The sequence below is a fragment of the Nyctereutes procyonoides genome, unplaced genomic scaffold (genome assembly GCF_905146905.1).
Source record: "Nyctereutes procyonoides isolate TBG_1078 unplaced genomic scaffold, NYPRO_anot_genome, whole genome shotgun sequence".
NCBI classification, from domain to species: domain Eukaryota; kingdom Metazoa; phylum Chordata; class Mammalia; order Carnivora; family Canidae; genus Nyctereutes; species Nyctereutes procyonoides.
In genome coordinates this window covers 26828159-26847212 of record NW_026575041.1, presented here as the reverse complement: position 1 = coordinate 26847212, position 19054 = coordinate 26828159, and the positions used below count along the sequence as shown (strand labels likewise).

General features: G+C 44.0%; 1 protein-coding gene across 2 annotated transcripts in view; it reads left to right on the top strand.

Moving 5' to 3' along the window:
- Nucleotides 1-4661: 4661 nt before the first annotated feature.
- Nucleotides 4662-19054, top strand: part of PGR (progesterone receptor) — a 109190-nt gene continuing 94797 nt past the window's right edge. The window contains exons 1-2 of one of the 2 annotated variants that reach the window (XM_055320794.1): nucleotides 4662-6292; nucleotides 8007-8158. In XM_055320794.1, coding sequence (XP_055176769.1) covers nucleotides 4662-6292; nucleotides 8007-8158 — 1783 coding nt within the window. The remainder of the gene's footprint in view (nucleotides 6293-8006; nucleotides 8159-19054) is intronic. The other variant, XM_055320795.1, reaches the window with a different exon arrangement.

The window sequence follows — 19054 nt, the reverse complement described above, 5'->3', positions numbered from 1 at the left end:
CCACATCTACACCTAATAAATGTCTCAGCAAACTAGGAATCAAGAGTACCCCCTCAATCTGATAAGGAGTATCTAGGGAAAAAAATCTGCAGCTGACATCATACTTAAGGATAAAAGACTGAATGTTTTCCTTCCTAATATCAGAAAAACAGCAAGGACCGCTGCTCTTATCATTCCAATTAAAAAATCAATTGCATTTATAAACGCTAAAGATGTAGAATATAAAACAAAAATTAGGCATAATTATAAGATGGTCTTCAAAATTCTTTCCCCATAGTGTACATGATTTGTAAAATTTCTTTTCCTTGAAGGTGAATGAGATTGTCAAAATTTTAGTGATGGATTTCACTGCCATGATTATCTTACATTTATGGTAAAAGGAAATGTGCAGATGTAGTTAAGATCCTAACCGAGATTATTTTGAATTAATCAAAATGGGTATTATCTGGGTAGATGTGACTAAATTGAGCAGTCCTAAAAAATTTTACCATGAGTAAATTTCTCCTGCGAACTCAAAGATGAAAATTACCACGAATACAAAAGCTTCAAGGAGGAATGGATTCCTGCCACCAACCTGCATGAACCTGAAAGAGCACCCTGAAGCCTCGGATGGGAATGCAGACCTGGCTGAGCCATAGATTATAGCCTTTAAAGATGTGGTTTATGTATACAATGGAATATTACTCAGCCATTAGAAACGACAAATACCCACCATTTGCTTCAAGGTGGATGGAACTGGAGGGTATTATGCTGAGTGAAGTAAGTCAATCGGAGAAGGACAAACAGTGTATGTTCTCATTCATTTGGGGAATATGAATAATAGTGAAAGGGAATATAAGGGAAGGGAGAAGAAATGTGTGGGAAATATCAGAAAGGGACACAGAACATAAAGACTTCTAACTCTGGGAAATGAACTAGGGGTGGTGGAGGGGGAGGAGGGCAGGGGGTGGGGGTGAATGGGTGACGGGCACTGAGGGGGACACTCGACGGGATGAGCACTGGGTGTTATTCTGTATGTTGGTAAATTGAACACCAATAAAAATTAATTTATTAAAAAAAAAAGATTATAGCCTTTAGAGAGGCCTAAGCACTAGATACAACCAGGTCATGCAGGAAGGGATCAAAAAATGGTGTGAAGGAACTTCTGATGCAAAAGAGTGTATTTATCATCTTGTTTGTGGTGAATATTTCACAAGTACATAAATATGTCAAAGCTTTACAAAATTTTAAATATATGCAGCTTATTGTATGACAATTATGCCTTAATACAGTTTTTTTCCCCAAAGTATAAACAAACAAACTTCCAAATTTGAATTCTCTTCTCCACAAATAGTCTCTAAGAATATTTGGAGTTAGCCTTCTCACATTTGGACTTAAGCAGTAAATTTTCTTTCACTAAAAAATTCATACATTTAGAAATTCCTGTGCCAACAATGCTAACGGTTAATGCTAGTATTAAATTTCATGGCATAATGGTGATTTAGGATGTGCTGGGCACCTTTATTGCTGTTTTCCCACCGCAAGATTTTAAATCTCATGGAAGCAGCCTAGTCAGTTTGTTAGCTTGAGGGGATTTTATAACCAATCAGAATAGAGTGAAATATAGTTTATCATTTAAAATGAAGCCTAGTGCCAATTTTATGGCTATCGCAATCTGAAAATCAAATTCCAAGACATCTGCTATTTAAAAATCACAGCCCTAAGAAAACTGAGATTTGATTGCCTGGGTTCAAATCTGGCTATGCTACTACCTTTATAATTTTAGTCTACTCTATGCCTCAATTTTCTCAACTATGAAATGGAGATAATATTATCTACTTTATAGCACTGTTGAAGGATTAAATAAATTAACACATTACCAGGTCTTAGAAGACTACCTGGTAATGCTCTCCAGCTTGTACAAAATCTACAGGTTCTACGGCATTGACCATCAGGGAAATATAAATTAAAACCACAGTGAGATACCACCTCAGACACACTATGAAGGCTATAATAAAAAGACATAACAGGTGTTGCCAAGAATGTGGAGTAATTGGAATCCTCATACACTCCTGGTGGGAATATAAAATGAGCAGTGTCTTTGGAAAACAGTCTGGCAGTTCTTCAGAGGGTGAAACCTAGAGTTACCATGGGACCCAGCAATTCTACTTCTAGGTATATCCAAGAGAAATGAAAATACATTTGCACAAAAACTTATACATGAATGTTCACAGCAGCATTATTCATACTAACCTAAAGTAGAAACAGCCCAAATGTCCCAAAACTGGTAAATTGATAAATAAAATATGGTACATCCACAGAATGAAATATTATTTAGAAAAGAATGAAGTACTGATACATGCTACATGGGTAAACCTTGAAAACATCATGCTAAGTGAAAGAAGCCAGCAAAATAAGACCATAAACAGTATGATTCCATTTGTATGATATGAAATGCCCAGAATGGGTAAATTCACAGAGAAGGAAGGTAGATTGTGGCTGCAGGTAGATTTGGGGTGAGGGACTGAGGAATGACTGCTAATAGGTATGAGGTTAATTCTGGGAGTAATGTAATGTTCTAAAATTGATAGTGATGATGTTTATACAACTGTGAGTATCCTTAAAAACCATGAGATTATATGCTTTGAAATGGGGGAGCTATATGGTATGTGAATTACATCTCAATAAAGCATGTTAACTGGTTTAAAATAATTTGGAAAGAGAAAAGCCTGAAAGCAACGACAGCATTAGTAATAAACTGGTTCTCCTCTCTAGTTTCATCCCCTTCTATTCACATTTTTACTCTATGCTCTATCCATAATGAATGGACCCCTTGCAGTTCCCGTATCATGTCTTCTTATTTGATGTCCTATGACATATTCTATCTGCTTCCTGGAATTGGCTTCACCTCTCTCCTACCTAACTCCTTTATAACCTGGACTTGTCAGAATAAGCTAATTGCTAGAACTATCAATCCCAAAATCCAGTGGTCTGCATCATATAGCTTTATTTCTCACTCATGTAGACCTAACCGGGTGATGTAGGGATTCAAGATCCTTATCTCTAGTGGTTCTGCCCATCCTGAAGTCTTGGAGTCTTCCACTGTATTCTCTATATCTGGCTGCGAGAACCTGTGGGGCATCAGCACAGATAGAATCTTGAGAAACTTTCTAGTGATTAATTCAGTTTTGAATTCAAGATACCCAATGGTCTTGGGTTTAGCAGAGACTGTTAGGTTATGATTCTGTACCTCAAAATTTTGCAACAGTGTCTCTGTCATATCTTCTGAAATAAGAGGTGATTTACTTAAAAGACAAACCTCAGAGGTAATTATTTTTAAGAATAAATATGTTCGGAGAAAATGCTGTTCAACATCTCTATTGAGGGACTTATGATACTCACACAATATAAGCTGGAATTATGAGAAACTTTCCTTTAAAGTGCTAATTATTAAAGAGTTGGAATAAATTCCTTAGACAAAGTATGACACACAGCATCTAAACTTCCAGAACCAGTGAAGAGGTATTATCAACTATGTTCCGCTCCCAAATTTCTCTGCCACACTGAGGAGTGTTCCAGAGAAGCAGGACACCTTGGCCGTGTTGGGAGAAATTTGAAAGTACTCACTTTTACGGAAGTCCTAAGACAGAGAATGTCTTTCATATTATTTAGGATCATCCTTGGTACATTCATCCAATAACATCGCCAACTATCTCCTCAAAGAAATCCATTTGCTTTTGCAGCTAGATGGAGCGCAATTCTCAATTGGTAGCGAAACATCTTAACACGTTTATGAAGTTCCACCCCACAGCACCTGCCATCCAGAGTGGAATTCTGACTAGGCTGGGGGTATCACGTTCAGAAGGTCCCAGCAGGTCTGGCGGGCTTTGGTGGGGGCCGGGACTTGGGGCGGGGCATCCCGACAGGGCGGGGGCCGCCGCGGGGGGCCGCGGGCCAGGGTGCAGTTGCCGCCACGCGGGTTCAGCTCTGTGCTGTCTGTGCTGGAGGATGTCCGAGGTGCGAGCAACATCCTCAAGGCGACCTAGTTCCACTCCGCACCGGAGTGAGGAATGGGAGCACAGGCGATTCCTCGTCCTGGACCGCGGCGACGGGGGAGGGCAGCGGAGGTGCTGGTCGGCGGCTGCTCACTGGGGCACGCAGGAACCCAGCTGCTCCTGAGAGTGGGCTGCGGCGAGAAGCCCACGTCGTCCCGGGGTCCTAACGGGAAGGCAAGTGTAAGGCAGCCGGGGGCTGGGAGCTGCCAGCTGGGGTTTGAGGCCAGGGACCGAGTCCGGACGGAGCCGCACCCCTCGCGGGCCGGGCTTGGGAGGACGGCGCGCCTCGGGCCCTCGGGCGGGTCCGGGAAGCCCCGCGGCGCGGAGGCGGGGGCGGGGGCGGGGGCGGGGGCCGGCGCCAGCGCCCTCTCCTGCTCCCGCGCCCGACTCGGGGACGCGGCACCTGCCGCCCGAGGGAGGGCAAGCGCAGCGGCCGAGCAGCACTGCCCGCGTCCCGCCCGGGAGGTGGGCATCCTCGACCCCGCCCCGCGAGGCCAGGCCAGCTGGATTCCACCTGCTCTTTCTTCTCCCGCTGCCTCCAGCTTCGACATTGCCCACACCCCCTCCTCCTTCCCCGCTCCCTCCTCCCCGCAGACGGGGGCGGAGGAGAGGGGAGTCCCGGTCGTCATGACGGAGCGGACGGGAAAGGATGCCCGGGCTCCCCACGTGGCGGGAGGCGCGCCCTCCCCCGCGCCGGCCGCGGAGCCCCTGCCCCGACGTCGAGACGGCGGCCGCCTCCGGGCGAGTCAGACCTCGGACGCCCCGCGGGTCGCTGCGGCCGCACCCGCGCCCTCGGACGCGCTGCTCCTCTCCCGGCGCGGCCAGGGCGCGGACCCTGGCGGGAAGGCGCAGGACCGGCAGCCGCGGCCGGACGTGGGCCGGGCGCACCCGAGGCTCGAAGCCGCGAGCGGGGCGGGAGCCGACAGCCCCGGGCCCCCGGGGGAGGGCCGAGGGCCGCTGCACGCTGCTGCCAACACAGCGCTGCGCCCCGCGGGCCCGGGGCAGAGCCGCAGCCCTCCGGCCTGGGAGCCCCGGGGCCCGTGGCGCGCGTCTGGCCCCGAGCCGCCCGAAGGCCCCCGCGGCGCCCCCGGCACCCAGGGCGCGGTGTGCCCGCTCATGAGCCGGCCGGAGGGCAAGGCTGGCGACAGCTGCGGGCCGGCGGGTGCCCACAAGGGGCTGCCCAGGGGCCTGTCCCCGTCCCGGCAGCCGGGGCCCCTGTGCCCCGGGAGCCACGCTTGGCCCGGGGCCGCGGGTAAAGCCGCCACGCAGCCCGCCGTGCTGGACGTGGAGGAGGAGGAGGGCGGCTTCGCGGCCGAGGGCCCCACGGGCCCGCTCCTCAAGGGCAAGCCGCGGCCTCTGGCGGGCCCGGCGGCCGCAGCAGGCGCCGCGCCCGCTGCGCCGGGGCCGGCCCCCGGGGGCGCCGGCCTGGTCCCCAAGGAGGACTCCCGCCTCCCCGCGCCCAGGGTCTCCCCGGCCGAGCAGGACGCGCCGGCGCCCGGGTGCTCCCCGCTGGCCACCACAATGATGGACTTTATCCACGTGCCCATCCTGCCCCTCAGCTCGGCCTTCCTGGCGGCCCGCACCCGGCAACTGCTGGAAGCGGAGACCTACGACGCGGGCGCCTTCGCTGCGCCGCGGGGCTCGCCCGCCGCCCCCTGCGCCCCGCTGGCGGCCGGCGACTTCCCCGACTGCGCGTACCCGCCCGACGCCGAGCCCAAGGACGACGGCTTCCCGCTCTACGGCGACTTCCAGCCGCCCGCCCTGAAGATCAAGGAGGAGGAGGAGGGCGCCGAGGCGGCGGCGCGCTCCCCGCGGCCGTACCTGCCGGCGGGGCCGCACTCCTGCGTCTTCGCGGACGCGCCGCCGGCGCTGCCCCCGCTCCCCCCGCGAGCGCCGTCGTCCAGGCCCGGGGAAGGGGCGCCGGCCGCCGCCGCCGCCGCCGCCGCCGCCGCCGCCGGCTGCTCCGTGTCGTCGGCGCCCTCGCCGGGGCCCACCCTGGAGTGCGTCCTGTACAAGGCGGAGGGCGCGCCGCCGCCGCAGGGCCCGTTCGCCGCCGCGCCCTGCAGGGTCCCGGGCGCCGGCGCCTGCCTGCTACCCCGGGACGGCGCGGCCGCCGCTGCCTCGGCGGGGGCCGCGGGGGCCAGCCCTGCGCTCTACCAGCCGCTCGGCCTCGGCGCCCTTCCGCAGCTCGGCTACCAGGCGGCCGTGCTCAAGGAGGGCTTGCCGCAGGTGTACCAGCCGTACCTCAACTACCTGAGGTGAGGGCCCGGGGCCCGGGGGGCGGGGGGCGGGGGGGCGCCCGCAAGAGCGTTTGTCCGGCCGGGGGGGGGGGCGCCTGCGGGAACGGCGGTCGGGCGGGAGGGGCGGGAGGGGAGCACCTGCGGGAACGGCGGTCGGGCGGGAGGGGCGGGAGGGGAGCACCTGCGGGAACGGCGGTCGGGCGGGAGGGGCGGGAGGGGAGCACCTGCGGGAACGGCGGTCGGGCGGGAGGGGCGGGAGGGGAGCACCTGCGGGAACGGCGGTCGGGCGGGAGGGGCGGGAGGGGAGCACCTGCGGGAACAGAGATCCCGCGCGGCGGCGGGGGGGGGGGGGTGGCGACTGCTGGAACAGCGGTCCGGCCTAGGGGGCGGGGAGCCTGCGGGAACTGGGGTCGGCCAGCCGGGCGGGCGGGGTGGGGGGGTCCCGCTGGTCGGAGTGGCCGCGGCGGGGCCCGAGAGTGCTTTGGTGTCGCTTCCTTCCTCTCCCCTCCTAACTACTTTGGGGACACAAAAGGGGCGCATAATGGGCCTGTTGTGGAGCGTGGCTTCTCAAAAGTATTTCCTGAACTTTACAAATCTGCAAGGTTTCTAGACCAAAGTAGCCCCCGCTTGAAACGTGCAGCGTCGCTCTAGGTGCCCGGTGGTCCAGTGCGGTGGGAGATGCTCGGCGGCTTGGGGCATTCACAGGCTGGTGATTTTCGTAGAAGGATATTTACCGGGAATGTCTGTCTTGGAGAGACCTTGAGGCACAGAGCCCCTGGGGAGCGGTGCCGGCGGGCCGCGGCCTGCAGCGGAACCTCTGGGGTCCGCACGCGCGCGGCCGGGTCCTCTCGGGGCTCTCAAGACGACGGTGCGCGCCGCGCTCGCGTTACGCGTCTGGACGTGGGTCGCTGCCGCGCGCGGTGCTTCGGAGACCGCTGTGGATCGGCTGCGACTTTTTTCGCGCGGGCTTTCAAGGACGTTCTCGGTTACGCGCTGAAGTGAAATGTCCAGGAATGTTCGCTTTGACTCTCCTGTGCTGTGTAGGAGCAGAACTGTCGGTATATTGGACGATTCTCTGAAATGGCAGACACAGATTCGTCCAAGTAAACGACCATTAGGGGTTGCTTTGAAGACTCGAAGCAGGCATTGCTACGTGTGACTGCCCCTTAGAACGAGACAGGTTCACTGTTACGCAGGGTACAGGAAGGAAATGACGTCTCGTTTGTCAGAGAAAATTGCTCATTCTACATAAGGAGTTTCGAACAAAGATTTTTTTTAGAGATTTTATTTTGTTTATTCATGAGAGACACGGGCAGAGGGAGACGCAGGCTCCATGCGGGGAGCCCGACGCGGGACTCGATCCCGGGACTCGATCCCGGGACTCCAGGACCGCGCCCTGGGCTGAAGGCGGGCGCCAAACCGCCGAGCCATCCAGGGATTCCCCCGTACAAAGATTTCTTTTTTTTTTTTTTCCTTTTTAACAAAACCAACGGACCTTAGCTTTCCTGAACATGAACTTACATATTATTCTTTTATGTTGGTGCTGCTGATGCATGATGATTTGCAAATGTGGTGAGTCCAGCAGCAGTGCACCAAGTTTGATTTGCACGTCTTCTATACGTTCAGTTCTATTTTAGATCCCCTTTGGTTGTGTCGACTCTGTTAAGAAGACTGTACTGTCAGCTAGTGGTACACCTAAAAATAAATGGAGTACTTTGTTCTGCATTTCAAGGCCTGATGCGGATGCCAGCCAGAGCCCACAGTACAGCTTCGAGTCCGTACCTCAGAAGATTTGCTTGATCTGTGGGGATGAAGCATCAGGCTGTCATTACGGCGTCCTGACTTGTGGGAGCTGTAAGGTCTTCTTTAAAAGGGCAATGGAAGGTGAGCTCCTTTCCCCTGACCCTTTCTTGTTGTTGTTGTTTGATTGTAAACTGAGACCATCTGTTATTTTCCCTTGCTTCTAAGAAATGATATTTCCATATGACTTAAAATAGCGATATGTTTTTGTTTACGATACTCAAAATTAAATGTGGTGGATATTACAATCGCATATTCTTTGATTAGCACTTTCAATATTAGACTAAAGTTATACTAATCTTTGGGGCAATGCTGCTATCGTTCACTACCTATTTAACTTAAAAAAGAAACAGCTTGGCTCTAAGCGTATTTTTATATTCCTATCATATGTGTAATATATATTACACATATTGTATTACATATATGTGCATTACATATGTGTATTATGTGTTACAGATATCACATAAATATCCAAAATCTTGATCAAGAGAAAATGGTAAATGTCATTGAAATTATGTATATGTGCTTCTATGTGTGCATATGTATGTGACGCAGTTACAAATTTTCTACATGATTTTGTCTTTACATACATATTTATCTAATACTTACATAATGGTGATTCTAAACAAGTTTTTAAGATTCTCTTTGGTATATTTTTATAAGTGGGTAAGAGTAAACAGTTTAAAGCAAATGAAAAATTTGGGTGTCACAGTAACACTTTCTGAAGTATTTTGCTACAAGACTTTCATATTTTTAAAATTATCTAAATTACATATTTATCTAATGATTTTGGATTGACTTACATAATCTATTTTGCCCTTGAACTTTAGTAGAAGATATTTTTGGATTTTTGTATCAACACTAAATTCTAAGCAGCCAACTACTTTTATGTTTGAAGATAAAAATGCATTTAAAAATGATTTCATATTGAAATTCTAACAATAAGTGCATCTTGTAGTGAACTAAATGAGTTTAGGGTTCCCTCTGAAGTGTGGAGATCACACCTAGACAAGGAACTAAAGATCTGAACACCTGCTTTTTCAAACCTTCCTGTTTGTGAGGTTTTTGATTTCAAGAGCCCTCTATTCGATAAGTAGGAAAGGAAGGAGTGAGGAATTTTTACCTTAAGGGAACTTTCAAAGGAGTTTGATGCACATATTTAATATGCACCAAAAGAATATAATCTAAAAGACATTAAAAAAAAAAGATTTTATTTATTCATGAGAGACACAGAGACAGAAGCAGGCTCCCCAGTGCAGGACTGGATCCCCAGACCACACTCTTCGGATCACACTCTGAGCCGAAGGCACATGCTCAACTGCTGAGTTGCCCAGGTGTCCCTCTAAAAGACATTTATTTATTTATTTTTTAAATTTGTTTTTATTGAAGTTCGATTTGTCAAGATACAGTATAACACCCAGTGCTCATCCCATTAAATTCACTATTCTTGTAGATGCCTAACAGGTGATTATACATTTTTGATAAAAATGAAACCATTTATTAGTAGTATTTGTAATAATCCTATTTAAATTAATTCTTCTTAAAGAATATTTGCTTTGTATATTTCTAGAATCTGATTTTTTTGAATGTTGAATATATTTAACTGATATTAAACATATGTATTCAGCCTCAGAGGGTTTTAATTGCATTTTAAATTAATTGAAGCACTGTATGAAAAGAGGCTACATGAGAAAATGGGACACAACTTAGGGTGATCCTAACTTTCCTATTGGTGTTATTTATTCATAGTTAGAAGCAGAAGTTCTTTGTGTAGAAGGGTTGATTCTCCAGCTCATAATTTGAGTTACTGTTTCCATCTGACTTTAGTTCTGGCTTTTTGAACATTCCTTTCGCCATAAATAGAATTTCCTTCATTCTCATAGTCTTCTTAGAGTAGTCTAATTTTATAAGTGAATGACCTCCGTAGAATCCCCTGCCTGAAGGCCAATTTTTCTCTAGCCCAGCCCCAACTCTTTATAGATAAACAAGTCCCAAAGACATAACTTTGAGCTTCCAAAGAGCACACAACTAGCTAGTAACCAATTGTTAGTCACCGTAAGTTAGATACTATTTCATTGCAGTGCTTATAAATCAGAAATGGTGTGCACAAGTAGGTATATGATAAATGCTACTTAATTTGCAGAAGTTACTTCAAAGTGTGCATATAGAACCAAGAGCACCCTATCTAAAATATAAATGCTTTTATAGTATTAAAATAGCATCCAGGACCACATAAAATATCTTCCCAAATTTACTCTTAGCATTTGTTGAACTACTACTATTGGCATGATCCTGTGTTAGTCTTGAGTAGTAGAAATGAAGCACCTTTATTTGACAAAATTTACAAAGAGGAACTTTAGATCTTTATAAGTCATTCATGAAACTAGAGCAAGATTACAAAACTATACAAGTAAGTTCATTATTTTATACCTCTTAGATTTAGATTTGAGCCAAAGGTATTCTTCCCTTCATCTCTCTCTGCCTTAGATATAAAAGGAGGATAACATTCGGTACTCCTGGGATATCTGGGTGGCTCAGTGGTTGAGCGTCTGCCTCTGGCTCAGGTCATGATCCAGGGATCCTGGGATCCAGCCCCACATCAGGCTCTCTGCGGGCTGCCTGCTTCTCCCTCCACCTGTGTCTCTGTGTCTCTCATGAATAAATAAATAACATCTTTAAAAGAAAGTTAGGTACTCCTCAGAGTAGTTATAAATATTAAATGAATTAATACATGCAAAGTTTTGAAATAAATGCCTAGCATATTGTCAACTTCAATTGGTGTTGCTTCTGTTGAAGAGCTTACAGTAGAGTTGAAGTAACGCATTTGCATGTTAGACCTTTTTGCATGTAAAAAAGAGATTCTCACTAAATATCCAGATAAGCAAATCTGTAAAGTAGTTAAAGATTTGTGTGGTTTGTGAGTTGGTGTAGGTGGAAGTTGGTTTTAGGATGGAATGTGCATATTCAATGTTGATAGGAGAAGACTTTATGAAAAATATGAACTTCATTGGTTACTAAAGGACAAGTAAGATTACTGATCTCTGGGCATTGAGGTGCGCTTTTAAGTGCATATGTCCAAAGAAAAGTGAAAAGATCAAGATTAAACTAAGACTTGAAGAGTTATATTAGGAAATCATTAAACTGAAAGGTTGGGAAGTTTAATTGCCTGTGTTTGAATGAATTGGGATAAAATCAGTGATTTAAGACAAGATAGTAGTAGTTTCCGGGAATTTTTATGAGTTAGAAAGGTGTAGAAGGACTTTAACAGTTGGAGAGACATAGGTGTGAAATCTAAAGTAAGGGTAGTTTGGGACGCCTGGATGGCTCAGCAGTTGAGCGGCTGCCTTTGGCTCAGGGTGTGATCCCGGGGTCCTGAATCAAGTCCCACACCGTTCTCCCTGTGAGGAGCCTGCTTCTTCCTCTGCCTGTGTCTCTGCCTCTCTTTCTGTGTAGGAGTAGTTCAAGGTAAAACTGGGGGTGGATACCAATATGTCCAGAAGTCAAAAGTCAGTGGTTAAAATATAGATGTTGTTACCAAGGATAATAATGTTATAACATTTTATAGTGCTTTCTATGTACCAGTGACTAAGTGTTTTATGGGTGTTTTAATTCTTTTAATCCTTATAATCGTTATTATTTTCATTTTACCAATAAAGGTACTAAGGCCCAGAGATGTTAAATTGCCTTAATCACAGTTAGGAAGTGGTAGAATCAGGATTCAAACCCAAGTGGTGGAACTCCAGAATCTGTGCTACATTTAATTATACTACATTTCTCTTAATAGGAAATTATGTTTAAATTTCAAAGAAAAACAATAGAGGGTTGTAAAAAAAAAAAAAAACAGTGAGCCAAATGATAAAACATCTAGGAAGGTAAAAGTGACTCCTAAAAAAGATTGCAAGATGAAGGGCGATCCAGTGTGTGATATAAATGGATGGATGATACTAACTTCACATTTAGGATAGCTGTGAGAAGACATAGTCCGGAGCCAAGAACCAGTTTCCTTACCTCGAGAGCCTCCAAGTTGGGAGAGGCAGTAAAATCTGTAAAGAAGTCACCTAAGAAGACTGGGTTTGTCTTGGTATGAGACAGGAGAGAAAAGAGGCAGGAAAAGAAAGAAAGAGAGAAGGAGACAAAGAGAAGCAAACAAACCACTCAGGAAGTGAATGTATGGGGGTGGGAAGGGATGACTTCTCTTAACCTAAGAAAATGAATTAGCCAAAAAGCAATTGGTTGAACAGCCCATTGCATTCCTTTACTAAGACTTGGAATGAAGCAGGAAGTGGTCAGGAATTGCCTTAATACCTTCCAAGGAGATGAAGTCATAATGACCCAACCAGTTTTATAAGTGCGGGCCATGACTTTGTAAGTAAGAAAAGATCATTTCTTTTTTTTTTTTATGATTTTATTTATTTATTCATGAGAGACGCAGAGGGAGAGAGAGGCAGTGACACAGGCAGAGGGGCAGGCTCCATGCAGGGAGCCTGACATAGGACTTGATTCTGGCTCTCCAGGATCACGCTCTGCGCTGAAGGCAGCGCTAAACCGCTGAGCCACCCGGGCTGCCCAAGAAAAATTCATTTCTCATTGGCTTACCTGTGTATGTACTATGACTAGCTCAGTGCTAGGAATATACTAGATATTTAGTAAATTTGTTCTAAATGAACCAATCATCATAAGTGATGGTGTCAAGCTCTTATTCTTCGGATGCTTTTTACTGTGACAGCATCTGTAGTGAATAAATTTGATGGAATATGGGTGGGCAAATATTGTAATACAGTGAAACATTATTTAGAAGACACTAGTCTAAGTAAGTATTAATAGATTATATTACATTATTATCCTCATTTTTATTCTAAGTATATTGAGGTATAATTGATAAATAAATAAAAGTTTGAGACATTTAAAGTGTACGAAATGATGATTTGACAGATGTGGTGAAAGGATTCCCCTATCAAGTTAATTAACACATTCATCACCTGACATTAATCTTTTTTTTTTTTTGACAAGAACATTTATTTTTTTTTTTTTATAAATTAATTTTTATTGGTGTTCAATTTACCAACATACAGAATAACACCCAGTGCTCATCCCGTCAAGTGTCCCCCTCCGTGCCCGTCACCCATTCACCCCCACCCCCCGCCCTCCTCCCCTTCCACCACCCCTAGTTCATTTCCCAGAGTTAGAAGTCTTTATGTTCTGTGTCCCTTTCTGATATCTCCCACACATTTCTTCTCCCTTCCCTTATATTCCCCTTCACTATTATTCATATTCCCCAAATAAGTGAGAACATACACTGTTTGTCCTTCTCCGATTGACTTACTTCACTCAGCATAATACCCTCCAGTTCCATCCACGTTGAAGCAAATGGTGGGTATTTGTTGTTTCTAATGGCTGAGTAATATTCCATTGTATACATAAACCACATCTTCTTTATCCATTCATCTTTCGATGGGCACCGAGGCTCCTTCCACAGTTTGGCTATTGTGGACATGGCTGCTAGAAACATCGGGGTGCAGGTGCCCCGGCGTTTCATTGCATCTGAATCTTCGGGGTAAATCCCTAACAGTGCAATTGCTGGGTCATAGGGCAGGTCTATTTTTAATTCTTTGAGGAACCTCCACACAGTTTTCCAGAGTGGCTGCACCAGTTCACATTCCCACCAACAGTGTAAGAGGGTTCCCTTTTCTCCGCATCCTCTCCAACATTTGTTGTTTCCTGCCTTGTTAATTTTCCCCATTCTCACTGGTGTGAGGTGGTATCTCATTGTGGTTTTGATTTGTATTTCCCTGATGGCAAGTGATGCAGAGCATTTTCTCATGTGCGTGTTGGCCATGTCTATGTCTTCCTCTGTGAGATTTCTCTTCATGTCTTTTGCCCATTTCATGATTGGATTGTTTGTTTCTTTGGTGTTGAGTTTAATAAGTTCTTTATAGATTTTGGAAACTAGCCCTTTATCTGATATGTTATTTGCAAATATCTTCTCCCATTCTGTAGGTTGTCTTTGAGTTTTGTTGACTGTATCCTTTGCTGTGCAAAAGCTTCTTATCTTGATGAAGTCCCAATAGTTCATTTTTGCTTTTGTTTCTTTTGTTTTCGTGGATGTATCTTGCAAGAAGTTACTGTGGCCAAGTTCAAAAAGGGTGTTGCCTGTGTTCTCCTCTAGGATTTTGATGGAGTCTTGTCTCACATTTAAATCTTTCATCCATTTTGAGTTTATCTTTGTGTATGGTGCAAGAGAGTGGTCTAGTTTCATTCTTCTGCATGTGGATGACCAATTTTCCCAGCACCATTTATTGAAGAGACTGTCTTTCTTCCAGTGGATCGTCTTTCCTCCTTTGTCGAATATTAGTTGACCATAAAGTTCAGGGTCCATTTCTGGATTCTCTATTCTGTTCCATTGGTCTATGTGTCTGTTTTTGTGCCAGTACCACACTGTCTTGACAAGAACATTTAAATTCTACTCTTTTAGCAAATTTCAGTCATGTAATACAATGTTCTCAACTAGTCACCATGTTATGTATTAAATCCTCAGACCTTATTCATCTTAAAAGTTTGTACCCTTTTACTCACCTCTTCCTATATACCCAGCCAGTCCCAGCCCCTGGTGACCATTTTTCTATTCTTTCTATAAATTTGATTCCTTTATTTCATGTGTAAATGATACCATGTGGTATTTGTCTTTCCCTGTCTGGTTCATTTCATGCGTAATGTCCTCTAGATTAACCTGATTTGTTTTGTTCATGTATTAATAACCAAGTATTTATCAAGCACCTGCCATATGCTAGGCATTATGCTAGGCATTATGCTAGGTACTAGTTGAAAAAAGAGTAAAACATGACAGACCTGGCTGGCTGCAGCCCTAGTGGAGTTTATAGTATAGTGAAGCAAGAAACATTCTATCAATTAGCATTTATATAATGAATTATAGATGCGCTAAGTGAATAGTTTAAGGAATGCCTAAAAAAACTAGAGAATTGACCCCTGTCAGAAGCTGGGGATGATGGAAAGTACCTTTTAGATTTAGAGAGACACCATCATAAGTAGACCACAGAGAAAACCGGGCAGAAATGAAATATTTTTGTGAGTAATATATTTCAAAATTTGATTAGAGTTGGTGTCAGAGTCTAAAAATGAAACTGATTTGGTAGCATATTTTTCCTGCTATGGCTCCCAAGAGAGAAATAATGAATATTCAAATTCATTTAAAGATTTTATTATTTTTAAGAGCAAAATCAAGAGAGAGGTACAGAGATTTCCCATATACTTCTTGTCCTAGCCTAGCCTCCCCTATTATTAACATCCTTCATGAGAATGATACATTTTTTGTTACAATTGATGAAATACTTCACTTGTGAATATTTCATAATCATCCAAAATCCATAGTTTACATTATGGGTTTGTTCTTGGCATTGTACATTCTACGGGTTTGAAGAAATGTTCAATAAAATGTATCCGTAGTTATGGTATGTACAGAGTAGTTTCGCTACCCTAAAAATCCTCTGTGTTCCATTTATTCATCCGTCTCCTCCCCTGAATCCCTGGCAACCACTGATCTTTCTACTGTCTCCATAGTTTTGCCTTTTGCAGAATACCATACAGTTTCACTTAGTAATGTGCATTTAAGTTTTCTCTATGTCTTTTTATGGCTTGATATCCCATTTCCTTTTAGTGCTGAATAATATTCCACTGTCTGGATATAACACAGTTTATCTATTCACCTGCTAAAGTGTATTTTGGTTACTTCCAAGTTTTGACAATTATGAAGAAAGCTGCTATAATGATCCATAGCAGATTTTTGTGTGGGCATACATTTTTTTTATTATTTCTTTGGGTAAATACCAAGTAGTATGGTTGCTGCATTGTATGAGTGTTTAGCTTTGCAAGAGATCTCTAAACTGTCTTCCAAAGTGGCTATGTTATTTTGCATTTCCACCATCAATGAATGAAAAAATGGTTACATTTTTCATTTGGTTACATTTTACAAGTTTTCCTTGTTGCTCTGCATCTTTGCTTGCATTTGGTATTGTCTGTGTTCTGGATTTTGGGCGTTCTTTTTTTTTTAAGATTTTTATTTATTTATTCATGAGACACACACACACACACACACACAGGCAGACACACAGGCAGAGGGAGAAGCAGGCTCCACACAGGGAGCCCGATGTGGGACTCGATCCTGGGACCACGCCCTGGGCCGAAGGCAGGCACTAAACCGCCGAGCCACCCAGGGATCCCCATGATTTTGGCCATCCTAATAGGTGGATAGTAGTATCTCATTGCTTTAATTTGCATTTCCCTGATGACATATGATGTGGTGCATGTTTTCATATACTTATTTGCCATCCATGTATCTTTGGTGAGATGCCTGTTAAGATATTTGACCCATTTTTTAATCTGGTTGTTTTCTTTTTGTATTTTAACAGCTCTTATATATTTTGGATAGCAGTGCTTTATTAAATCTGTCTTTTGCGAATATTTCCTCCCACTCTGTGTCTTTTTATTCTCTGACAATGTTTTTTACATGGCAGAAAATTTTACTTTTAATGAAATCCAGTTTTCAGTTCTTTTTTTCATGAATCATCACTTTGATGTTGTATCTAAAAATCATTAACGATATTCAAGGTCATCTAGATTTGCTCCTATGTTATAGTTTAGGACTTTTATAATTTTGCCTCTTGTATTCGAGTCTGTTATCCATTTTGAGTTGATGTTTATGAAGGGTGCAAGATCTATGTCTAGATTGACTTTTGCAGGTGGATGTCCAGTTGTTTCAGCACTACTTGTTGAAGAGATAGTTTTTGCTCCACTGTATTCTTTTTACTACTTTGTCAAAGATTAGTTGACTATATTTATGTGGGTCTATTTCTAGGGCTTTCTATTCTGATAGATTGATCTATTTGTCTGCTCTTTTACCAATACCACACTATTTTGATTACTATAGACTTATAGGTCTTGAAGTCAAGTACTGTCAGTCCTCCAACTTCAATACATATTCTGAGTCTTTTGCCTCTACATTTACACTTTACATTAGTTTTTCAATAACCATGAAATAATTTTCTGGGGTTTTAATTGGAATTGCATTGGGAAGAACTCAAGTCTTGACAATATTGAATCTACTCATCCATGAACATGGAATAAATATTGTCCCATTTATTTAGTTATCTTATTTCATTAATCAAAGTTTTGTGATTTTCCTCCTGTAGATCTAGTACATATTTGGTTACATTTTTACTTAAGTACTTCATTGGGGGGGGGCTAATGTAAATGATAGTGTTTTAAATTTCAAATGCCAGTTGTTCATCGCTAGTATATAAGAAAATGACTGATGTTTTTAGATTAGCCTTACATCATGCAACCTTGCTAGTAAAAGCTCCAGTTGTTTTGTCTGTTCTTTTGAATTTTCTACATAGAAGATCATGTCATCTGCCAACAATGACAGTTTTATTTCTTTCTTCCCAATGAGTACACCTTTATTTCCTCTTTTTGTCCTAATGCATTAGTAGGACTTCCACTACACTGTTGAAAATCAGTGGTGAGTTGTCTTATTCCTGATCAAATAGGAAAGCTTCCACTTTCTCACCATTAAATGGTGAGAACGCCAGTTGTAGGGTTTTTGTAGATATTTTTAAAAGTCGAGGAGGTTCACTTCTATTTCTAGTTCATGAATGAGTGCTGTATTTTTCAAGTGCTTTTTCCTGCATCTATTGATAAAATAATGTGATATTGTTTTTTTTAGCTTATTAATGTGATGGAATACATTAATTTTCAATGTTGAACCATTCTTGCATACCTAGGATAAATCCCATTTGTTCGTGTTGTAGACTTCTTTTTAAAGTTTTTTGGATTTGATTTTCTAAGATTTCGTTGAGGATTTTTGCATCTATGTTCATGAGAGATATCGGCTGTAGTTTTCTGGTGCTGTCTTTGGTTTTATATGAGGGTGTGCTGGCCTCATTGAATGAGTTAGGAAGCATTCCCTCTGTTTCTATTTCAAAGAGATTGTGGTAAATTGATATAGTTTCTTCCTTAAATTTTGTCAAATTCACCAGTTAACTCATCTGGGCATGGTGCTTTCTATTTTGGAAAATTATTAATTCCTGATTCAATTTCATTAATAGATATAGGCCTGTTCAGATTGTCTATTTCTTCTTGTGTGAGTTTGGAAGATTGTGTGTCTCAAGGCATTGGTCCATTTCATTTAGGCTATCAGATTTGTGGGTATAGAGTTGTTCATATTATTCCTTTATTATCTTTTTAATGTCTGTAGGGTCTATAGTGATATCCCTCTTTCATTTCTGAGATTAATAATTTGTGTTCTCTTTCTTAATTAGCCTACCTGGAGGCTTATGTTGATTTTACTGATCTTTTCAAAGAACCAGCTTTTGGGGATCCCTGGGTGGCGCAGCGGTTTGGCGCCTGCCTTTGGCCCAGGGCGTGATCCTAGAGACCCGGGATCGAATCCCACGTCGGGCTCCCGGTGCATGGAGCCTGCTTCTCCCTCTGCCTGTGTCTCTGCCTCTCTCTCTCTCTCTCTGTGACTATCATAAATTAAAAAAAAAAAAAAAAGAACCAGCTTTTGGTTTTGTTTTTTTCTGTTACTGACTTCCTGCTTTCAATGTCAATGATTTCTGACCTAATTTTTATTATTTCTTTTCTGCTGTAAGTGACTTAATTTGCTCTTCATTTTCTAGTTTGCTTAAGTGAAGGCTTCAATGATGGTAAAGTTTAGATCTTCTTTTCTAAAATATACGCTTAATGCTATATTTATAAATGCTATGTTTCCCTGTAAGCACTGCTTACATATAAGTGTATATCACATATTTTGCTAATTTGTGTTTTCATTTTTATTAAATTCAATTTTTAAAAAATTTCTCAAGATTTTTTTCTTTGAATCATGTGTTACTTAAAAGTGTGTTGTAAGGGCAGCCTGGGTGGCTCAGCAGTTTAGCATCGCCTTCGGCCTAGAGCATAATCCTGGAG